This window comes from Antechinus flavipes, chromosome 1 (genome assembly GCF_016432865.1).
Source record: "Antechinus flavipes isolate AdamAnt ecotype Samford, QLD, Australia chromosome 1, AdamAnt_v2, whole genome shotgun sequence".
NCBI lineage: Eukaryota > Metazoa > Chordata > Mammalia > Dasyuromorphia > Dasyuridae > Antechinus > Antechinus flavipes.
This window is the reverse complement of record NC_067398.1, coordinates 693,917,799-693,936,751: the sequence shown is the minus strand read 5'-3', so window position 1 is coordinate 693,936,751 and position 18,953 is coordinate 693,917,799. Positions and strand designations below refer to the sequence as shown.

The following is an 18,953-nucleotide window of genomic DNA, read 5'->3' as shown; positions in this document are numbered from 1 at the left end:
CGGCGTGGGGGAAGGGTAGCCTCGTGGAAACCCGTGTCTCCTCTCAGATCATAAATGTCGCGCTCCCGAGATGAAGATGGGGTAGAAGGTCCCGAGAACAAGGCTCTTGGTAGCCTGGACCTCTTCCTGGGGAGCCACTGGCAGCAGAGATTCCTTGGCACTCAAACGAGTGAAGGACCCGAAGGGAAAGGGATTCTTGATGTCTCGAGGTCCCAGCATGCAATGCTTGGCCGTGGATCCTCCCGGGCAGAACTCGTCCTCCACAGCTGCCGGAGAGTGCCCATGGTGATGGCGCGCCGCGGCTCTCGGGGTACTGATGGAACGCCACCCGCCAGCGTGGCAGATGGCATCCCGGCTCTCACTGCGGGCGCTGCGGCCAGGCTGAGGCCTTCTCCCTCTCTTGGTTTGGGGGAGCCCGAGCGCTTGTTTCACACCCTGGAGCAGGCGGCAGCGCCGGTGCACGTTGGCTGAGCTCGTCTGCAGGGGGTGGGGGTCTAGCGTGCGAACACAAGCCTGGCCAGGCCGGACTGCAGCTGGGGGAGGCTGGGGGGAGCGCACGCCCCATTGGGAGGCGCTATGCCCCCTCCCGGGCCCAGGCCGCCCCCCTTCCGGGGCCACCCTTGCCCTCAGCCTCCCATCCCGCGCGCCTCCTCCACTCCCCCATCCCCCCTAGTTGTGCCCACCGCATGGCCTCTCCAGTTCTATTTTTTCCTTCTCTCCTCCTTTTCCCTCCACACCCCAGCTTGCGCCTTCTCTCTGAGATTAGCCCTCACTTCTGCCATACAGGTCTTGCTCGCAGACAAGCTATTTTTCAGGGGGAACGGATACATTGTCTTCTCTTGCTCCTTGAAGTGGAGACCATGTTTTTGCCTATCTTTGTATCCTCACGATTTAGCGTAAAAAACAATACAAACAAATAACAACAACAACAACAAACCACTTAACACAGTGCCTGACAATAATAGATGCTATATAAATACTTATTCCCTCCCTTGCCTCATCTGTACAGTAAAGAAAATCATATAATGACCAATGGGATTTTTTGATGATTTAGATGTACTGGTTCGATTCTTGCATTTTGGGTGGGTTAGGGAAAAAAGAACAAGATTTAAGAATGTGGTTTATTGGGGTTGGAAAAATGGGAAATTGCACTTCCTATGTATGTGAGCTTTCTGCTAATGCTAGGATGAAGTATTTCCTGTCTCCTTACATCTTACTCCCCTCACATTCTTTTCTGTCCAATGGCCTGGCCGACTGGTGACTTCACAAACAAGACCCTCCATTCCTCAGCTCTGGGCATTCTCTCCCGCTGTCCCCGTGGCTGCCTCCTGGTTTCCTTCAAGTCTCAGTTTAAATCCCACCTATAATCACTCTTAATGTTGGTTATTTACCATTTATCCTGTATAGATCTTGTTTGTATATTTGCTCTTAGCACAACTGAGGATACAAAGAAAGGCAAAAGAAGGTTCCTGCCCTCAAAGAGTTTACAATCTAACGGAAACGGCAAGTAAACAAATCTATACAAAGATAAATGGTAAATAAACGCGGCAGCTGGGTGTGTGACCTCAGACACTTAAGACTTCCTGGTTGTGTGACCCCTGGGCAAGTCACTAAACCCCAATTGCCTCAGCAAAAAATAAACAAATAAACAAATAAATAAAATGGTTGTTGTAATAGTTATTGACAGAGTGGCCCAGGGCAGACACTTAATAACTGATGATTGGAGATGATGATGACATGACTGAAACATTCCACATTTTACAGGTAAGGAAACTGAGGGTACTGCAGGGACTTGGCCGGGCTGGCCCAGCTAACAAGTGTGTTGGGAACGGTTCTGATCCTAGACAGAACGTGGGAGAGGTCCATGCTTCCTGGTCCCACCTCGAAAGTCCAGGACCGGAGGATGTTGCCCAATCCTGTGGACATCCCACAGCGTGGTCTCCCCCAGAGCTTCTGCGCAAGCGCGGGCCAGAAGGGAGGTGGGGATGAGCGACGCTTTTACTGTTGCCTGGCAACGCCCTCCCGCCAGTACCTCTGCTCCTGTATCTGTTCTCAGACTGTCCCCCACAGACACCCGTCCCTCTTAAGGCCTCGCGCCCCCTTCCCCGTGGGCTTTTCGCCCCACCCCCTTCCGCACCTAGGGCTCCTACTTCCCGCTCCCTTAAGCCTCTCTCTCTTTCCCTCCCTGGACCTCGTCCCCTTCCCCATTAAGACCTCGCTCTCTCTTCCCCTTTTTAAGGACTAGCGCCCTCCTTTTACTGAGGTCCCGCCCCCTCCTCGCGCGACCTTCCAGGTCCCAGTCCCCACGGGGCCTTGTGGCCCTTGTGCCCCCTCCCCATCATGGAGACAGAGCAGGGGACTGTGACTGTGAGCAAGACTTTCCAGGAGCACCTGCGGCAGCTGGGTCTGAACGAGTTCCCGTGCGGGTTGGGCAGCTGGGTGAGCCGGGGGAGAGGAGTTGGGCTTGAGCGAGGGGGACCTTGGGCCCCGCCCTGGCAGAAGTGAGATTCCCCCCTGAGGGGGGGGTGCAGTGGGCCAGTGATACCCGCCCACTCCCAGCTTAGTCCCTCTCCCCAAATGTCCCCCAGGTCGGGCTCAGAATTTAGCCCCCTAGGACAGGGTTCTAGTCTTCTTGGACCAGAGGTAGATAGAGCCTATAATCCCGATAACGGGTCTCTGAAGCTGGTAAACCCCCACCAAGGGAAAGGCTGTCAGCTTCCGCCATGAACTGGCAGCCCTGGGTAGGAAAAGACCCCCAAGCTCCCGACAAAGTGTGGAACCACCCCCGCCCCTCTCCCCCTTCTTCCCCTCCCCCACTGTGGGACAGCTCCCGGGGACAGGTCAAAGCTTGTAACGCGATGGAAGGACTCTGGCCCCAGGACAGAATTTGTAGCCAGAGTAAACGACTCCCTCCTATGACATTGGAGAGCTCTGGGGGCCAAGAAAAGGCTTCCCTCAGCATTTGCAAGGCTCCAGATGATTGCTCCAGGGCTTATGAAGAAAGGGTCTTTAGCCTTGGTATCGAGAGACCTTGTCACTCCGTCTCCCACCTCTACCTCAAAGGATTATTTTTATAAAGGGACTCTGTAATCTAAAAGGGAGTTTGCGACTCTGGAAGAGGGGCTACTGTCCCCCACCATCTGCAGCCTTCCTCACCCTGTACAGAGCTTGCACCCGAGAAAAGTGTAGCACTTGTAACCATGATATAGGGTAACCAACCTTGGCAAAGAGCTCCTAGGGCCAATGAAAGGTTCTCTGCCCTGTTCAAAGCTCATAATCCCCTGAGAAGAGCTTGTAAAACAGAGTTTGTAACTCTAGGCGAGGACTCTCAGCTTCCAGTACACAGTTTGGTCTGTACTCCAAAATTGTTTTATAAAACAAAGGAAAAAAAGTGGAGTGTAAGAGACCAGGGGCCAGGATAGAGCTTCCTGCCCTGGGGAAAAGGGTCTTGGGAAAGGGTTCTTAGCTCTAGTGACCTCAGTATAAAATTTGTAGATCTAAGAAGGGGGGCTCCAGGTGAGCCTGGATAAAGGATAAAGTTTGTAACTCCCAAGAGTGGGCTCCTAGACTCAGTGCAAAGCTTGCTAGCTATTTATTTATCATTTATAAATATCTGTAAATTTTATCATTAATACAAGCTCTGTGCTTTGTTAAACACTGTGCTGTTTCTACTCTCTACTCAAAGTTTCTAATCTCAGGAGCTGGGGATTCTAAGAGATAGAAATTGAGGTTTTTTGTTTTATTTTTAAAAGCTATAATATTACTATAGAAATTTCTAACTCCTTTATATATCATTTCATAATCATGTCAATATTGTCGTATGTATCACATATAACAGAATGATATAATTGTAATAGTGTGTTCATAATCATAATTATATCATTTCCTTTATAGTTTTGGGGTGCACTTAAAAAAATTTTTTTTTAAATATTTTATTTTATTTTATTTAATAATAACTTTATATTGACAGAATCCATGCCAGGGTGATTTTTTTACAACATTATCCCTTGCACTTGTTTCTGTTCCGATTTTTCCCCTCCCTCCCTCCACCCCCTACCTTAGATGGCAAGCAGTCCTATATATGTTAGATATGTTGCAGTATATCCTAGATACAATATATGTTTGCAGAACCAAACAGTTCTCTTGTTGCACAGGGAGAATTGGATTCAGAAGGTAAAAATAACCCAAGAAGAAAAACAAAAATGCAAATAGTTCACATTCGTTTCTCAGTGTTCTTTCTTTGGGTGTAGCTGTTTCTGTCCATCATTTATCCATTGAAACTCAGTTAGGTCTCTTTGTCAAAGAAATCCATTTCCATCAGAATACATCCTCATACAAATATCGTTGTCGAAGTGTATAATGATCTCCTGGTTCTGCTCATTTCACTTAGCATCAGTTCATGTAAGTCTGTATTCATCCTGCTGGTCATTTCTTACAGAACAATAATATTCCATAACGTTCATATACCACAATTTACCCAGCCATTCTCCAATTGATGGGCATCCATTCATTTTCCAGCTTCTAGCCACTACAAACAGGGCTGCCACAAACATTTTGGCACATACAGGTCCCTTTCCCTTCTTTAGTATCTCTTTAGGATATAAGCCCAGTAGAAACACCGCTGGATCAAAGAGTATGCACAGTTTGATAACTTTTTGGGCATAATTCCAGATTGCTCTCCAGAATGGTTGGATTTGTTCACAACTCCACCAACAATGCATCAGTGTCTCAGTTTTCCTGCATCCCCTCCAACATTCATCATTATTTTTTCCTGTCATCTTAGCCAATTTGACAGGTGTGTAGTGGTATCTCAGAGTTGTCTTAATTTGTGTTTCTCTGATCAATAATGATTTGGAACACTCTTTCATATGAGTGGTAATAGTTTTAATTTCATCATCTGAAAATTGTCTGTTCATATTGGGGTGCACTTTGAACAGGATTGTAACATAAACGTCATTAACACACACAAACTTTATAAAAACAAAATTCTAGTAGGTTAAAATGAGTAGCTGATTTGGATGTAAAAGATGATACCATAAGCAAATGAGGGGAGCATGGAATGGTCTACTTGTTAGATTTGTGGATACGGGAAGAATTTATGATCAAACAAAAATAGAAAGTATTACAGGTGTAAAATGGATAATTTTGATTACAACAAATTTTTAAAGTTTTTGCCAACGCAGCCAAGATTAGAAGGAAAACAGGAAACTGGAGCGGGGAAGGAGGGGGGAATCTTATAGTAAGTTTCTCTGATAAAAGTGGCCTCATTTCTCAACTATACGGTAATTCAAATTTATATGAGTGCAAATCATTCCTCAATTGATAAATGATCAAAATATATGAACAGGCAGTTTTCAGATAAAGAAATTAAAACTATCCATAGTCATTGGGGGAAAATGTCCACTACTTTTCTTCTTCTTCTTCTTCTTCTTCTTCTTCTTCTTCTTCTTCTTCTTCTTCTTCTTCTTCTTCTTCTTCTTCTTCTTCTTTTTCTCCTTCTTTTCTTGTTCTTCTTCTCCTCCTACTTTTCTTCTTCTTCTTCTTCTCCTACTTTTCTTCTTCTCCTCCTTCTCCTTCTCCTTCTCCTCCTCCTCCTCCTCTTACTCCTCCTCCTCCTCCTCCTCCTCCTCCTCCTTCTTCTTCTTCTTCCTTCTCCTTCTTCTTCTCCTTCTCTTCCTTCTTTTTTTTTTTTTTTTTTTGGTGAGATTATTGGAGTTCAGTGTCCAGGGTCACAAAGATAAAGTGATAAAATAAATTTTCTGAGACTGAATTTGAACTCAGGTTCTTCTGACTCCAGGGACAATGCTCGATCCACAGCATCATCTAGCAGCCCCTGAAGTTCACAATTTGATTATAGATTTATTTATTTTCTACTCTGTAGCATTATATTTAGTTTTTCTTGATAAGTTATTCTTAATTGTAAGCCTATTTCATTCACCTTCTAGAATGTTATTCAAGATTCTCTCTTCCTTTATAGTGGTAGCAGCTAAATCATGTGTAATCCTAAGTGTGACTTTTTTGGTGCTTGAATTTTTTTTCTTTTTTTGCTGTTTGCAGTAATTTTTCTTTGACCTGGAAGCTCTGAATTTTGCTTATAGTGTTCCTGGGAGTTTGTGGTTTGTTTTAAGAAGTGATCTATGGATTGTTTCCATTTCTACTTTGCCCTGTAGTTTTAAGAAATCTGGTCAGTTTTCTTTTAGGATTTCTTGAAATATGATGTCTAGGTTCTTTTTCTGGTCATGGCATTTATGTAGTCTAATTATTATTACATTTTTTCTCCTTGATCTGTTTTCCAAGTCTAGTAAGGATTTTTGTTTTGTTTTGTTTTGTTTTTTTGCTGCTATAAGATACTTTATTTCTATTAGTCTTTTGATTTTAACATTTCTTGTCTCATGGAGTCATTGGCTCCTTTTTGGCACATTGAATTTTTCAGGGAGTTTGTTGTTTGGGCAATCTTTTTTTTTTTTTTTTTTTTTGCTTATAATGCTTTTTAAAAATTTTTACTCAAGTGGATTCTACTAGACTATGCGTTTTTTTGAGCGTAGGACTGTGCCTTTTTATCATTTTATCTCTCATCACTGGCATGTAATAGGCATTTAATAAAAGTTTTTTGAATTGAATTCTTGATAGAGTAGATAATAGAGGAATAAAGGAGAAGGGGAAAGAGATATACAAATGTAAGAAACAAAATATCTTACCAAGAACTCCACTGACTCACTGATGAATGCAGGAAAGATTTATTTTACATTCTTGCAAGAATGGGTGTCTAGACACACTTTTGAGACTCCAAAAGCAGCATTTTATTTCCTATCTTGAAGCACAAGTTCCTCCCCTGATTCCCCATTAATTGAATGTTATAGAAGTTACGTGACATCAATCTCCATTACATAGCCAGTCCCTTTGGGCAACCTTTTGATTGGTACCTTTTTATTCTCTTCCCAATTCTTTCTTCCATAGTTTTCATTTCCCCCCCCCATTTTTTCCTTCTAGCACTCTATTTTCACTTGTAAAAACATTATAATTTCATTTTTAACTTTTTGCTTCAACAATTCCAGTAATGCTACTAAAGTTAGTACCAGAGTTGTGTTTTTCTTTAAAGATTTATTTATAGCTGTTTTGAAGTCATTCTTTTCTTCTGGATTTATGTGTTGAGCATCTCTGCATCTCTGCTGTCTCAGAATACTGAATATTGTGTTATTCTGAGATCTCAGGGGCATCTTCAAGGCAGGGGACCTGCAAATTTTCAATGCTCCCAAAGTAGTTGGGTAAATGCTTTTCTCCCAAGTTTCTAAGTTGAGTTTGGGTCTGTTGTAGCATCACTGGCCAACTGGGATGTTCTCCAGGTTCTCTTTGGTCAGAGATTCCCACTCGGATTATTCCTCTTCAGGCTTCAGATTAGGCTAGAAACTGGAAGTGAGACAACACTCTGTTCCTGGGGTCTGAGCCACACTGCCCTTTCTTGCTTCCTTTAATATGATTTCTGACTATTTCTGGACAGCACCCTTTGATATATAAGCCCCTCCTTCAGTCCCCCCTGGAGTGACCTAGAACTGAGTAGTAAATGAATTTGCCAGATGGCTTTGAGTTTCTGATAGAGATTTAGGACCTCTTTAGTAAAGAGCGTCTTGGTGGGTGCTGAAATGCTCTGCATAGCTGCTTATGGCCAGACCCTGTCCTCTCTCTGCCTTATTATGCTAGCCTGGGTTGGAAAAATGACTTACTGTGAGTTTTTCCCTTCTGAATTTCCCCATCAGGATTCAGTCTTTCTAGATCTGTTTGAAAGAGTTTTGGGAGAGTGACATAAAAGCTACTCTACCAACTTGGCTCTATCGTAGAAAATTTCTTTGAAAGTCTGTTGAAATAATTTTGAAATGCTCCCAATCCCAATAGGTGAGAATTGGGAGATTCCAGATACGATAGCACTGTATAGTTCTTTTGCAGGCTCAGGAAAACAGGCCCAACCCTTTCTGCATTGATTTGTTGAATACTTTGAAAATAGTGAGTTTTATAGGACCGATGCATGCTTGGAACTGAAAGTTAATTCTTTTTCCATTTATGGAATCATTTGGGGCTCATTCATATGTTCCCTAACTTCAATATGTCAAAAATCTGTGTTTTTGTTGGGGCTCTGTGTGATTTCCCAATTCAGATAGCAATCTTCTTTTTAGTGGATGGCATTTAGTAGCTGGCAAATGTGGCCTCCCCAAAAATCTGTTATCCCCATCCATCCATCTGATGATGAACCTCTTTAGATTTAGCTAGACTGATTCTCAGTAAACACCCCCACTGGTTCTGAAAAGTCACACAGTCATAGCCAAAGCTTTTTTTCAGCTTGGTAGAATTAGGCTAGGGCTTTGAGATTCTGAAATTGCTGCAATGCCATGATGAAGCTTGCAGATAGTAATTTAATGTTGATTTTGTAGTTATGTCATGCCTGTATTTCTTAGCCAAATTGCAAAATCCTCAAAAAGAGGGAATTGTGACTTTTAATTCTTGGGCATTTTCCCAGGTAATCGACAAACTGCTTGACTCCCATGTGGTGCTCAATCAATCTCAACCGACTATTGATTTTCTTGCTCTTATTTTCCTTAAATCATAGTTTACTGTTTTCTTTTGGTTTTATATCAACTTCATTTTTTCATATATCCGTCCTTTCTTTTTTACTCATAAATCTCTCCCTTGTACTGAAGAATACAAAAGGGAAAAAAAGACAGCTCCACAAAATCAACCCTTATAAGGCAGCTCAGGTGATGCTCCATATCTCTGCAAGGGAGGAAATGCTTTTTCTTAACTCTTCTACTAGATCAAGCTGAGTCATTATAATGACATATGATATTCAGTTTTGTGCCTGTTGGTAATTTTTTCCATTTACATCAATGTGAGCATTACTTTCTTGGTTTTAATTACTTTCCTCTTTGTCATGTCATGTACGTTTCCTCATGCTTTTCTGAATTCTCCATATGTGTAATTTCTGATGGCACAATAATATTATATTAATTATACTACAATTTATTTTGCCATTCCCCAATTGATGGGCATCTATTGGAGTTCCAATGCTTTGCTAACATAAAGGATAATGAATATTTTCTATCCTTTTTTTTTTTTTACCTTTTTTGTTTTATTGCTACCTTTTTAATTACCAGAGTTGCTTTTTGGAGGAAGCAATCAGGATTGAGTGACTTGGCCAGGGTCACGCAACTAGTAACTGTCAAATGTCTGAAGTCAGATCCAGGTTTTCCTGCCCCCAGACTCACTTTTTGATAGAACCTCCCCCTAGCTCCCCTCTTGTAACAAAGAAAAAAGGATGAAGTGAAACTCCAGGATGAGATGACTCTCTTGACATCCTGTTATCTCACTATGCAAGCAACATTCTGTATACATCTCCATTAAATATGTCTTTTAATTTTCTATTTAAATTTAATGTCTTTTGCATCACCTTCTCTTCCGGTATTATCCCTTCCCTTTCTCTTATTCAGAGAGCTATCCCTTACAGCAAAACTATTGAGCAAAAGTAAGCAAAACCATAGTCAATTATGACAGTGTATACAGTGTTCCACATCCATAGCCCACCATCTCTGCTTTGAAGAAAGGGGATGCATTTTCTGATTCCTTTTTCAGGAACAAACTTGGTCATCATTAGATACCATCCAATTTCTTTTGTTGCTATTGTTCTTTCATCTTTATGTTCTTTTCCTGGTTTGATTTCCTTCATTTAAAAAAAAATTAGTTCCTATCTTCCCATATTTTTCTGTATTCATCATACTCATTGCATTTTCTAGCTCAATGGCATGCCATTATATTCTCATATCACTTGTTTAGCCATTTCCCATGATGAGCATCTACTTGCATTTAGTTCTTTGCTGCCACAAAGTGCCGCTAAGAATGCTTTTCTCATTTTTTAAAATTATCCTATCTTGTTTCATTTTGTAAACCACCTACAAAATGCGCAGATAAAAATTCTGCACTGATCATAGGAGGTCTTCCTCGCCAGATAATCTTCAGAGACAAGTACCAGGAGGCTGCTATTGCTAACAGTTGTTTTTAAGAAGAAAACCAAATTTTGTAACTGCTATCATGTTAAAATCTACCTCATCCGTATTTCTTGGTTAAAGGCGAAGAATTGTTATAACAATTGTTAAAATGTTTGTTTGGTTTCTTAAATTTCAGTTGAGTAATATATGTATGTGTGTACATGTATTTATAGTGCATAGTACTATATAGTACTATATACATAGAACTTATAGTTTTGTTCACCCGCTTCAAATAAGGGTGTCCGTATATTCAATTTTACAAACATTTATCAAGAATCTATTCTTGGTATCAACAGAAGTAATCAACAAACATTAAACCCTGATTGTGTGTCAAGCATTGACAGAAATACAAAGATAAATGAGGATCATTGAACATTTATCATTTCTAATTGATTGTTTGAAATAATTAGCAGCTATTGCTATGTGACAGGTGGTACAGTAGATAATTGCATGCAAAGTTAGATCCGGCCTGAGACACTTACTAGCTGTGTGACCCTAGACAAGTCGTTTAACCTTGTTTGCCTCAGTTTCCTCATCTGTAAAATGAGCTAGAAAAGGAAATAGTTTCCCATCTTACCCAAGATGGGATTTTGGTCCCCAAAATCCAACAAACAAAAGTTGTTTGGCCAACGGTTTCCTGTTGCTTGTAGGGCAGGTTTTTCAATTGGGGATTTCAAGCTCATCTCCAATTGACTCCCAAACACTTCTCAGACTTTTCCCCTCCTCTCACATTCGTCATGAACACTATGTACTAGCTCCTGCATCTGAAATTCCCCTCTGTCTTTTCCCCTCAGCTTCATAAGATCCCTAATTTCTTAAAAAAAAAAAAAAAAGCTTTATTCAGAAGTCACCTCCAATAGCAAGCCTTTCTGGGCATCCTCAGTCATTTGTGCTCTCTCCTTTCTGATATCACTTGGTATTTACTTTTCTAGACTCTATACCTAAGTTGAACTCTTCTGATTTTTTATTTAGACTCATTAAGGAATATGACTTTCTTACTTCCTAGACTTTAAGCTCCTTGACGGCAGGAACCATATTACTCTACTTAGCAAAAGGCCTTTGCTCCCACGTTAGATTCCTAGGAGGTACTCGTTGCATGAATGGATATTGTCAATTATCAGTTTAAACTTATATGAACTCTCCTTTTTCTACTATAGAACAGAACTCGTTTTTCCTCTCAAAACTTGAAATCGTGGAAAGGTTTAATTCCTAAAATGCCAGATGATGTTCCCCCTCAAGAGGAGACCATAGATGCCCTGTTGAGGCTGGTACAAAGTCCAAAGTCTCCCTGGGCTCAACTCAAGGATGCAACCACGGAAGACCAATACCTGAGAGAGCTTGCCATCCACAACCCCCTCATCATCGAAGATGACTTCTTGTTCTCCTATTTCACATCTCTCCGAGTAGTGGACAAGGGGGTAGGTTCTGGAGACAGCAGATAGAGGTTAATAGTACAAATGGGGAGTCCTCCTTCCAGATATTATTGGTAATTTGAAGGACAAAGAAAGGAGAAATAAAGGGGGAATCTAGGGAGCATAGAACATCAAGTTCTGTTCTGCCTTTATAGTGAACTTGGGAAATTTGGATTGAGGGGAAATAATGTTGATGACAAATTGAGTAAGAAGGATTTTCTTAGCATAATAGGCTGGACAAGGAGTTTTGGTCACTTCTCTCCAGGCCTCAGTTCCCCCCTATGTAAAATGACTCAGTAGCCTTTGAAGTCACTTGAGGGTCAGAGCATATGTTCACCTGGTCCTACTTATCCCGAAGAATGGGCTGCTTGCTTGGTTTGGCCATCATGAGTCTGTTCCCTAGATCCTTGGAGGAAATTCACTTGTACATCCATCCAATGGATTCCTTCCCCACCCATCCTATCAATAATCCTAGTTTATGTGGCTCAACCTCGAGGGAATGGGGTCATTTTTCACACTTACTAATGAAAAATCCATCCTGGTTGTGTAGAAATAGGGTCGAACTTGTAGATTTTAGTGGCCAAGAATTAAATTAATGGCTCATCTTTATTTTGTTTCTGAATCAAGGGGATTTTTTTTAAGGCATCTAGCTAGACACATGCTGTGTTTACTTCTTTTTTCTGTTTTTTTTTATCTCTCCCATGGTTTTTCCCATTTGCTCTGATTTTTCTCTCCCGACATAACAATGTGTATTAAAAATAAATAAACTAAATATATATATATATATATCGAATCCAATGAGTTACAAAGCAGCTGAATGCCAAGGTAAAACTGTATGTTGTTCAGGTTCTATTTGTGTTATTTTCACCACTTTATAAGTTTTCAAAATGGTTTATTTTTTGTAAAATTGATGATATAATCTTTTTTGAAAAGGCAGCTAGGAAAACCTAAATCAGTACTAGTCCTGGGGAGAATCAGCATAGCCACCACCTACCTACTCACCCAGGAGGCTCTCCTCCCTCCCCCCAATCCACCCATCCCCTGAAATTTGTTAGTTTGGGCATAAGTGTGCATATGACATATATAGGCCCTGTTAGTAAATGAGACTAAAGTCTTCACTTTATGTAATTATACTTCACATAGGACTGGAGAGAGAAAAATAAGACAAAGTGCCTGCAAGGTACTTGTCAGCCTAATGAGAGGCAAAAAATACGTAAAGATAAAAGAACATGTACAGAGAAGATGCACAAAACAGATGGCAGCTGATGGACTTGTAAGAAACTAAAGCTCTGAGGAAGTGTTGCTGGGGGAAAGTTGTAGAATTATGGAAGAGAATCTTAATAGGGCAGCTAAGTGGTACAATGGAGAGAGCCCTGGCCCTGAAGTCAGAAGGGACCTGAGTTCAAATCTGATCTCAGACACTTCCTGGCTGTGTGATCCGGGGCAAGTCACTTAACCCCAATTGCCTCAGCAAAAAAAAAAAGAAGAAGAAGAAGAAGAAGAAGAAGAGAATCCTAAGATTACTGAGTCCAGAGATTCCAAATAGATTTCAGGGGCTCTATGAACTTGGTGTATATATATATATATATATATATAATATATATATATATATTGTATAGTATATATATATATGTATAGTATATATATATGTATATATATATATATTGTATATATATATATATATATATATGATTGTATAGGATTCACCAGGGTGAAGAACCTCTAATCTAATCAACTTTTTCCTTTTACAAATGAGGCCCAAATATATAGAATATATATATATATATAATCTTGCCCAAGATCATACATGAGTTACTGTGCATGTGAGTCAGGGCTTGAAGGCCCTTTATTTCAGAGAACCTTTCATTGTACAATATGGTTTCTTCATGACCACATACCAGTGGACTCTTTGAGCTGGGATTCCCTCTGTTGGGATAGATCATGATTCTTCTGTACCTTCTTGTTCTTGTATTTGTTTTCCCATAGCTCCCAGAGCAAGACTGGAATCTATATTGTGTCATGATTTCCTACAACAGTATCTAGGGAAATCCATGGCATAGTTCTCAGAATCATGTTTTTAAATGCATATAATAAAGCATATAAGATTACAAAGGAAACAAATTATATTGAAATACAGTTGTCAAAATAGTAAAAAAAAAAAAAAAGAAAAAGAAAAGAAAAGATATTCACAGCTCCCAAATTGGGAACTCCTGTCCAGAGGATATACTATTGTGTTGAGGGCTTCATCTATGTTGTTTGGCATTTTGAGGGGGTTCGTATAACATTAGGGGGGAATCCCTTGCTCTCACTACAGCATCCTTCCCACCATTTTTTCAGATCATACATTTCCCAAATTACGCCTCGTGTACCTCTTCTTAAACATTGGCTATCCCTGCAAATACACTACAGCCGACTTTCGCCCTCCATGTGTCCCTTGTCAATCTGGCGCTACTGATTTCTTTGGAGTTTTTTTTTTAGAGTTCGTGGTGTTCCAAAATTCATAGTCATATACAGTCAAAACTGGGAGAATATGTTTGAAAGGACAGCTTTTTTATGCCAGGAAGCAGCTTGGGATCATTAAAAGTTCAGTGAGATTTCTTAAACATATTCTTAACTCCATTTAAATGAACAAGAATGTTGTTTTGCCTAAAATTTAAAAAAAATGATGGCACTGACTTATGTTTTGGGAACAAAGGAACACAATGGCCTCCCCTATCTTCTAGGTCACCCTGATTGATGAGGACCTGCTGAAATTCCAGAAGCTTGAAGAGCTGATACTGAGTGCCAACCGAATCAAGGAAGTAGATCCCATGAATCTGCCCCCAACTCTTAAGGTAACGAATGGCTGGGTTTCCACCAGTCTTAAAGAGCTGTGGAAAGCTGAACCCCAAACATACAGAGGGGTACGGCCAATGCCATTGGGCTGAATGCAACAGGGCATCTCTGGGTCTTTTCAAATGAGTGAGCCTGTAAGTGAGCTTTTTAAAAGCCATTCCCAAGTTCAAGTTTGGAGGCTAAATCCTCAGAATATTTGACTTAGTGCCAAGAGGGAGTGAAGAATGCAGTTCTGCAACATGCTGGGTAAGAGCTGAGCCAGAGCCTGGTGGAGAGACTTTGAGGAGAGAAGCAGAGCTCTCTCATCCTCCTGCCACTTTGGAGACCTTTCTAAACTCCCCCCATCCTTTTGTTCCTTTGATTCTGCCTGAGATCAGCCTTATCTCAAATCCAAAAATATGTTCCTATAGCCACAGTTCTCTCCCCACCCCTCAGTTTTTTTGTTTTCCCTTAAAAATGAAAGCCAATCTCTTAAACCTTGCTATAGGGAGCTTTTCTCCCCAAATTCCTATTGGACTTCCCCACAATGCCCCCCTTCTCATCCAACCAGTAAGATATGCTACAGAGGAGTTAGGGCACTTTCATTTCTTCAATAAATATTAAGTTGATATTATTTAACTATATGAGGATCAATTCTGATGGAAGCGGCTCTTTTTGGCAATGAGAGGATCCAAATCGGTTTCAATTGATCAGTAATGAACAGAACCAGCTACACCCAACGAAAGAACACTGGGAAATGAGTGTGGACCACAACATAGCATTCCGGCTCTTTCTGTTGTTGTTTGTTTGCATTTTTGTTTTTCTTCCCAGTTTATTTTTACCTTCTTTCTAAATACGATTTTTCTTGTGCAGCAAGACAATTGTATAAATATGTATATATTGTATTTAATATATACTTTAACATATTTAACATGTATGGGGCTACCTGTCATCTAGGGGAGAGGGTGAAGGGAAGGAGGGGAAAAGTTGGAACAGAAGGTTTTGCCAAGATCAATGTTGAAAAATTACCCATGCATATGTTTTGTAAATAAAAAGCTATAATTATAAAGAAAATTAGAGAGGCAAAAAAAAAAGTGGGGACAGCTAGATGGTGTGATGGATATAACAGTGGCCCTGAAATCAGGAGGACCTGAGTTCAAATCTGACCTCAGACACTAAGTGCACCCCAGCTGTGTGACACTGGGCAAGTCACTAAACCCAACTGCCTTACCAAAAAAGGAAAAGAAAAAAAGAAAATTAAAATAGTATACTGTAGACCACCAAGCTAAATAGAGTATATGGAAAATATTTTTGTAATAAAGCTTAAAATCTGACTCAAACCTGAAAAAAAAAAGTTGATATAATTTACAGAGAGAAGTAGGCTAGGTTCTGGGGATGGGGATTGAGGGGAGCTATAAATTCTAGATAAGACATCATTCCTTCCTTCAAGGAGACCATAATACAAAAAAAGGAGGATTAGGTTCCATAATTAACATAATATATCCCATGACCAAGGGCCCTAACAAGGAAGGGACTCTGGACTCTCACAGATTTGGATTTATCCTGGAGAGGGGCCCAGTGCTGACCCTCCAGGAAGAGGGAATCATTTTTTCTCTTCCTCTGTCTCTGCTCTCAATTCCAGAGAGATATCTAAAATAAAACTTCGGGATAGTACGTATAGAAGGTCTCCCCAGAATGTGGACAACCAAGGTCCCTTTAAGAAAAGGGCCCTCAGGTGCTCACTTCAGTAGCACATATACTAAAATTGGAACAAAACAGAGAATATTAGCAATATGAGCAAGAATGACACTCAAATTCATGAAATATCCATATTTTTAAGGACAAATGTTTATAAAAATAAAAAAGGGATGATCAAAAAAGAGATGTCAACTGTAAATGCCCTCCCCTACAAAAGGCTCCCAGATGTCCATGAACCCATACAGAAACCAGAATACATCTCCATAGACATGGAGGCTCTCCTTCTCTGAGAAGTGCTAAAGCCTTAATCCAGTGTTCAGGAACCCTCAGATCATGAGAAGGAAGGAAAGTAGTTCTGTTTGCTTTTTCCTTCTGCTCACTGCCTCTGTGTTGTCCTTCTCCTCAGGTTCTGGAGCTCTATGGAAACCAGATGACCAGTATCCAGTGTCTGTGCTCGCACCCCCCTCCAGCCCTCCAGCACTTGGGCGTGGGCCACAACAGGCTTCTTGGCTACCTGGAAAGCCACTATATCACAGCCACTTACTGGTAACTGAGACCTCTTAATTGGGAGGGAGGGAGGATGGCCTGGGGTGGAAAGGGGAAAGATTAGGAGCCAGAGGTTGATGTTTCTTTCTGGGTGGATAAAAGGGTTTGATTTGGGTCTTTTTGTTACCACTTGTTGGCTTATGGCTACCAGCTTCTCATCCAATCCATGAGGGAATTGCATAAAGCAATCACTGATTTAACATGAATTCTTTTTTAACCAATTAATCGTGTCAGGCACTTTGCTATTTTTTCCCCTGGAAAGATACTATGACATATTACGTATATTTATTTGAGATATTCCTTATTTATTGAACGCTGTGTTCATGCTTGTATTACACAGGATCAGCTCTTATTTATGATCTGTGGAGGGTCAGCCATGGAAAATCAGAAGTACCAGGGCATGGTACCTTGCCACGCACTCTCCAAATAGTGTGATAATGACCTCTCACTTTAGGTAGAATTTCCAGGGTCTAATGCCATTTGGTTTTTTCCTCTTGTGCTTCAAAATCATCGCAAAAGGTACCCGGGCAAGTTGGTTTTTGCTTGTTTTATAAGAGTAGATTGACCTTGAAAGTCCAGTCTCCATATTCAATAGAGGCCTGTTCAACTGAATTTCCAAGCTCTTTAGAAGAGAAGAACTTTAATTAGTCAAAATGGCAAGTGAGCCCAAATCCCAGTCTTTGACCATCACTTCTCTCCCCTTTTTTCTGCTGACTCAGGCTCTCATGTTATATATAACCATCGGAGATTCCCCAACCCTCCTTTCTTAGTCCTGGGCAAAATTGATAAGAAAAAAAAAAGCCTCTATTATGCAGTCTGATTAATAAAGAAAGTTAGCCACAGATAATTCATATAAAGCTTGTTTCAAAGTTGAATAAATGGAACATATATCTGGTGTAGAGATTTGCCCTCTTTTCTGTGACCTGTGTAACTGATTGTTCCTGCCCCTCATAGACTGAGTTCTGAGAGTGTCCTGTTGGAGGACGTGTAGTAAAAGGATGGGAAAGATCAGAGTGAGGATGTTTATTCTGTGGGAAATTGTTAGTATTTCGTGTTATTGAGAGATAAAGCACCGATAAGCTGTTCCGAGTAGAGGGTTTTTTGAGGAGGGGGGAAGGGATTTTTTTCCCCTTTGGTGTCTGGAGCTCAAAGCTGTTTCATTTTGAATTTGTGTCAGGGGGAAAATCCAGCCCGTGGCCATCCTTTGCTCTCCTTGCCATGTCCCCAGGCTCAGCCCTTGAGAAACTAATACTCGGCTTTCCGACCTCACAGCATCATCTCTGGCCAGAGAGGACTTTGGCCCTTCTTAGCTTGGACAAGGTGGTTTCTGCTGCTCTCGGCAGCCGGCTCACCTGCTCACAGCCCCGGGAAGTGTCTGAGGCCCGGTTCAGACCCAGGTGTGCCCGACTCCAGACCCAACCTTCTGTTTTCTGGCTGGATCCTCCTCAGTCTCCACTTAACTTCTCCAGTCCTCAAAGCACTCTAGTGGGGTCTCTTTCAGCTCATCGAGTGAGAGCTTGCCACGTTCCAGGGCTGGAGATGGGGTGGGGTCCGGACGTGGGTCCTCCAGGCCAGGGTCAGCACCTGCCGGATTCTGAGGGTCTCTGCGGCCTTTGGGGTCACCGCCCCTTGTGAGCACTCCTGGGAGCGGATCAGATAGATGATGGCTCTGATTTAGAGCCTTTCTTGGGGCTCGTGCTTTGCAGGTTAGGCAGGATGTCATTTATGTCCGGCACCGGCCGCAGGCCCTGACCCACGTAAGTGCTGGAGCCTCACTTGTGGGTTGATCGACTGGGGTAAGGGGCCACGGACCCGGGACATTAGGGGTGATGGGAGCCAGAGTGGGATGAATGGACTTGGAAATGGAAAGCGCACAGATGTAGAATCCAGTCCCACGAGCCTTTATTAAGAATCTCTTGTGTTTGCGGCACCCAGGATCACAGAGGCAGTGAAAGCAGGGCCGACCACTGAGGAGTTTGCATTCTAGTGGAGTAAATATTTAAAATTAAAAATAATAATAAAAAATAAATAATAAAGGAGGTGCAGCTTTCCTATTTCCCATACGAACGTGCCGACGCCGTGTACACTCTTGGAACTGGTCGTTCCTGCAGGAAGTCGCTGCTGACCGGGGGCTGAGGGATCCGGCCAGAATTCCCAGGGAGAGCGCTGGGTGCCCCCCAGGCAGCCAGTCTCAGGGACGGTCTCCCTTCCAGGCCCAACCTGGTCTCCCTGGACCTGGGCTACAATGACCTGACGGAGCTGCGCTTCATGATTGCCGGTCTGTGTACCCTGTCGCAGCTGAGACTGCTGGTGCTTCAGGGAAACCCCCTGGCTCTGGTGCCCCATTACCGGGGCTACACCGTGGACTGCCTGCCCCAGCTCAACGTGCTGGACGATATCACCGTGTCCCCTGAAGAGAGGCACCTGTTCCAGGGCCTCAGCTGCAAACTGG

At 41.9% G+C, this 18,953-nt stretch overlaps 1 protein-coding gene and 1 non-coding gene across 2 annotated transcripts in view; both read left to right on the top strand.

Moving 5' to 3' along the window:
* Positions 1-2,018: 2,018 nt before the first annotated feature.
* LRRC43 (leucine rich repeat containing 43) overlaps positions 2,019-18,953 on the top strand; it is a 35,742-nt gene continuing 18,807 nt past the window's right edge. Inside the window, exons 1-5 of the mRNA XM_051972725.1 lie at positions 2,019-2,439; positions 11,189-11,449; positions 14,167-14,277; positions 16,362-16,501; positions 18,715-18,953. Coding sequence (XP_051828685.1) covers positions 2,341-2,439; positions 11,189-11,449; positions 14,167-14,277; positions 16,362-16,501; positions 18,715-18,953 — 850 coding nt within the window. The 5' untranslated portion in view covers positions 2,019-2,340. The remainder of the gene's footprint in view (positions 2,440-11,188; positions 11,450-14,166; positions 14,278-16,361; positions 16,502-18,714) is intronic.
* Positions 15,993-16,095, top strand: LOC127546030 (U6 spliceosomal RNA). The gene has a single exon (XR_007949900.1). It is a non-coding gene; the product is annotated as a U6 spliceosomal RNA (small nuclear RNA).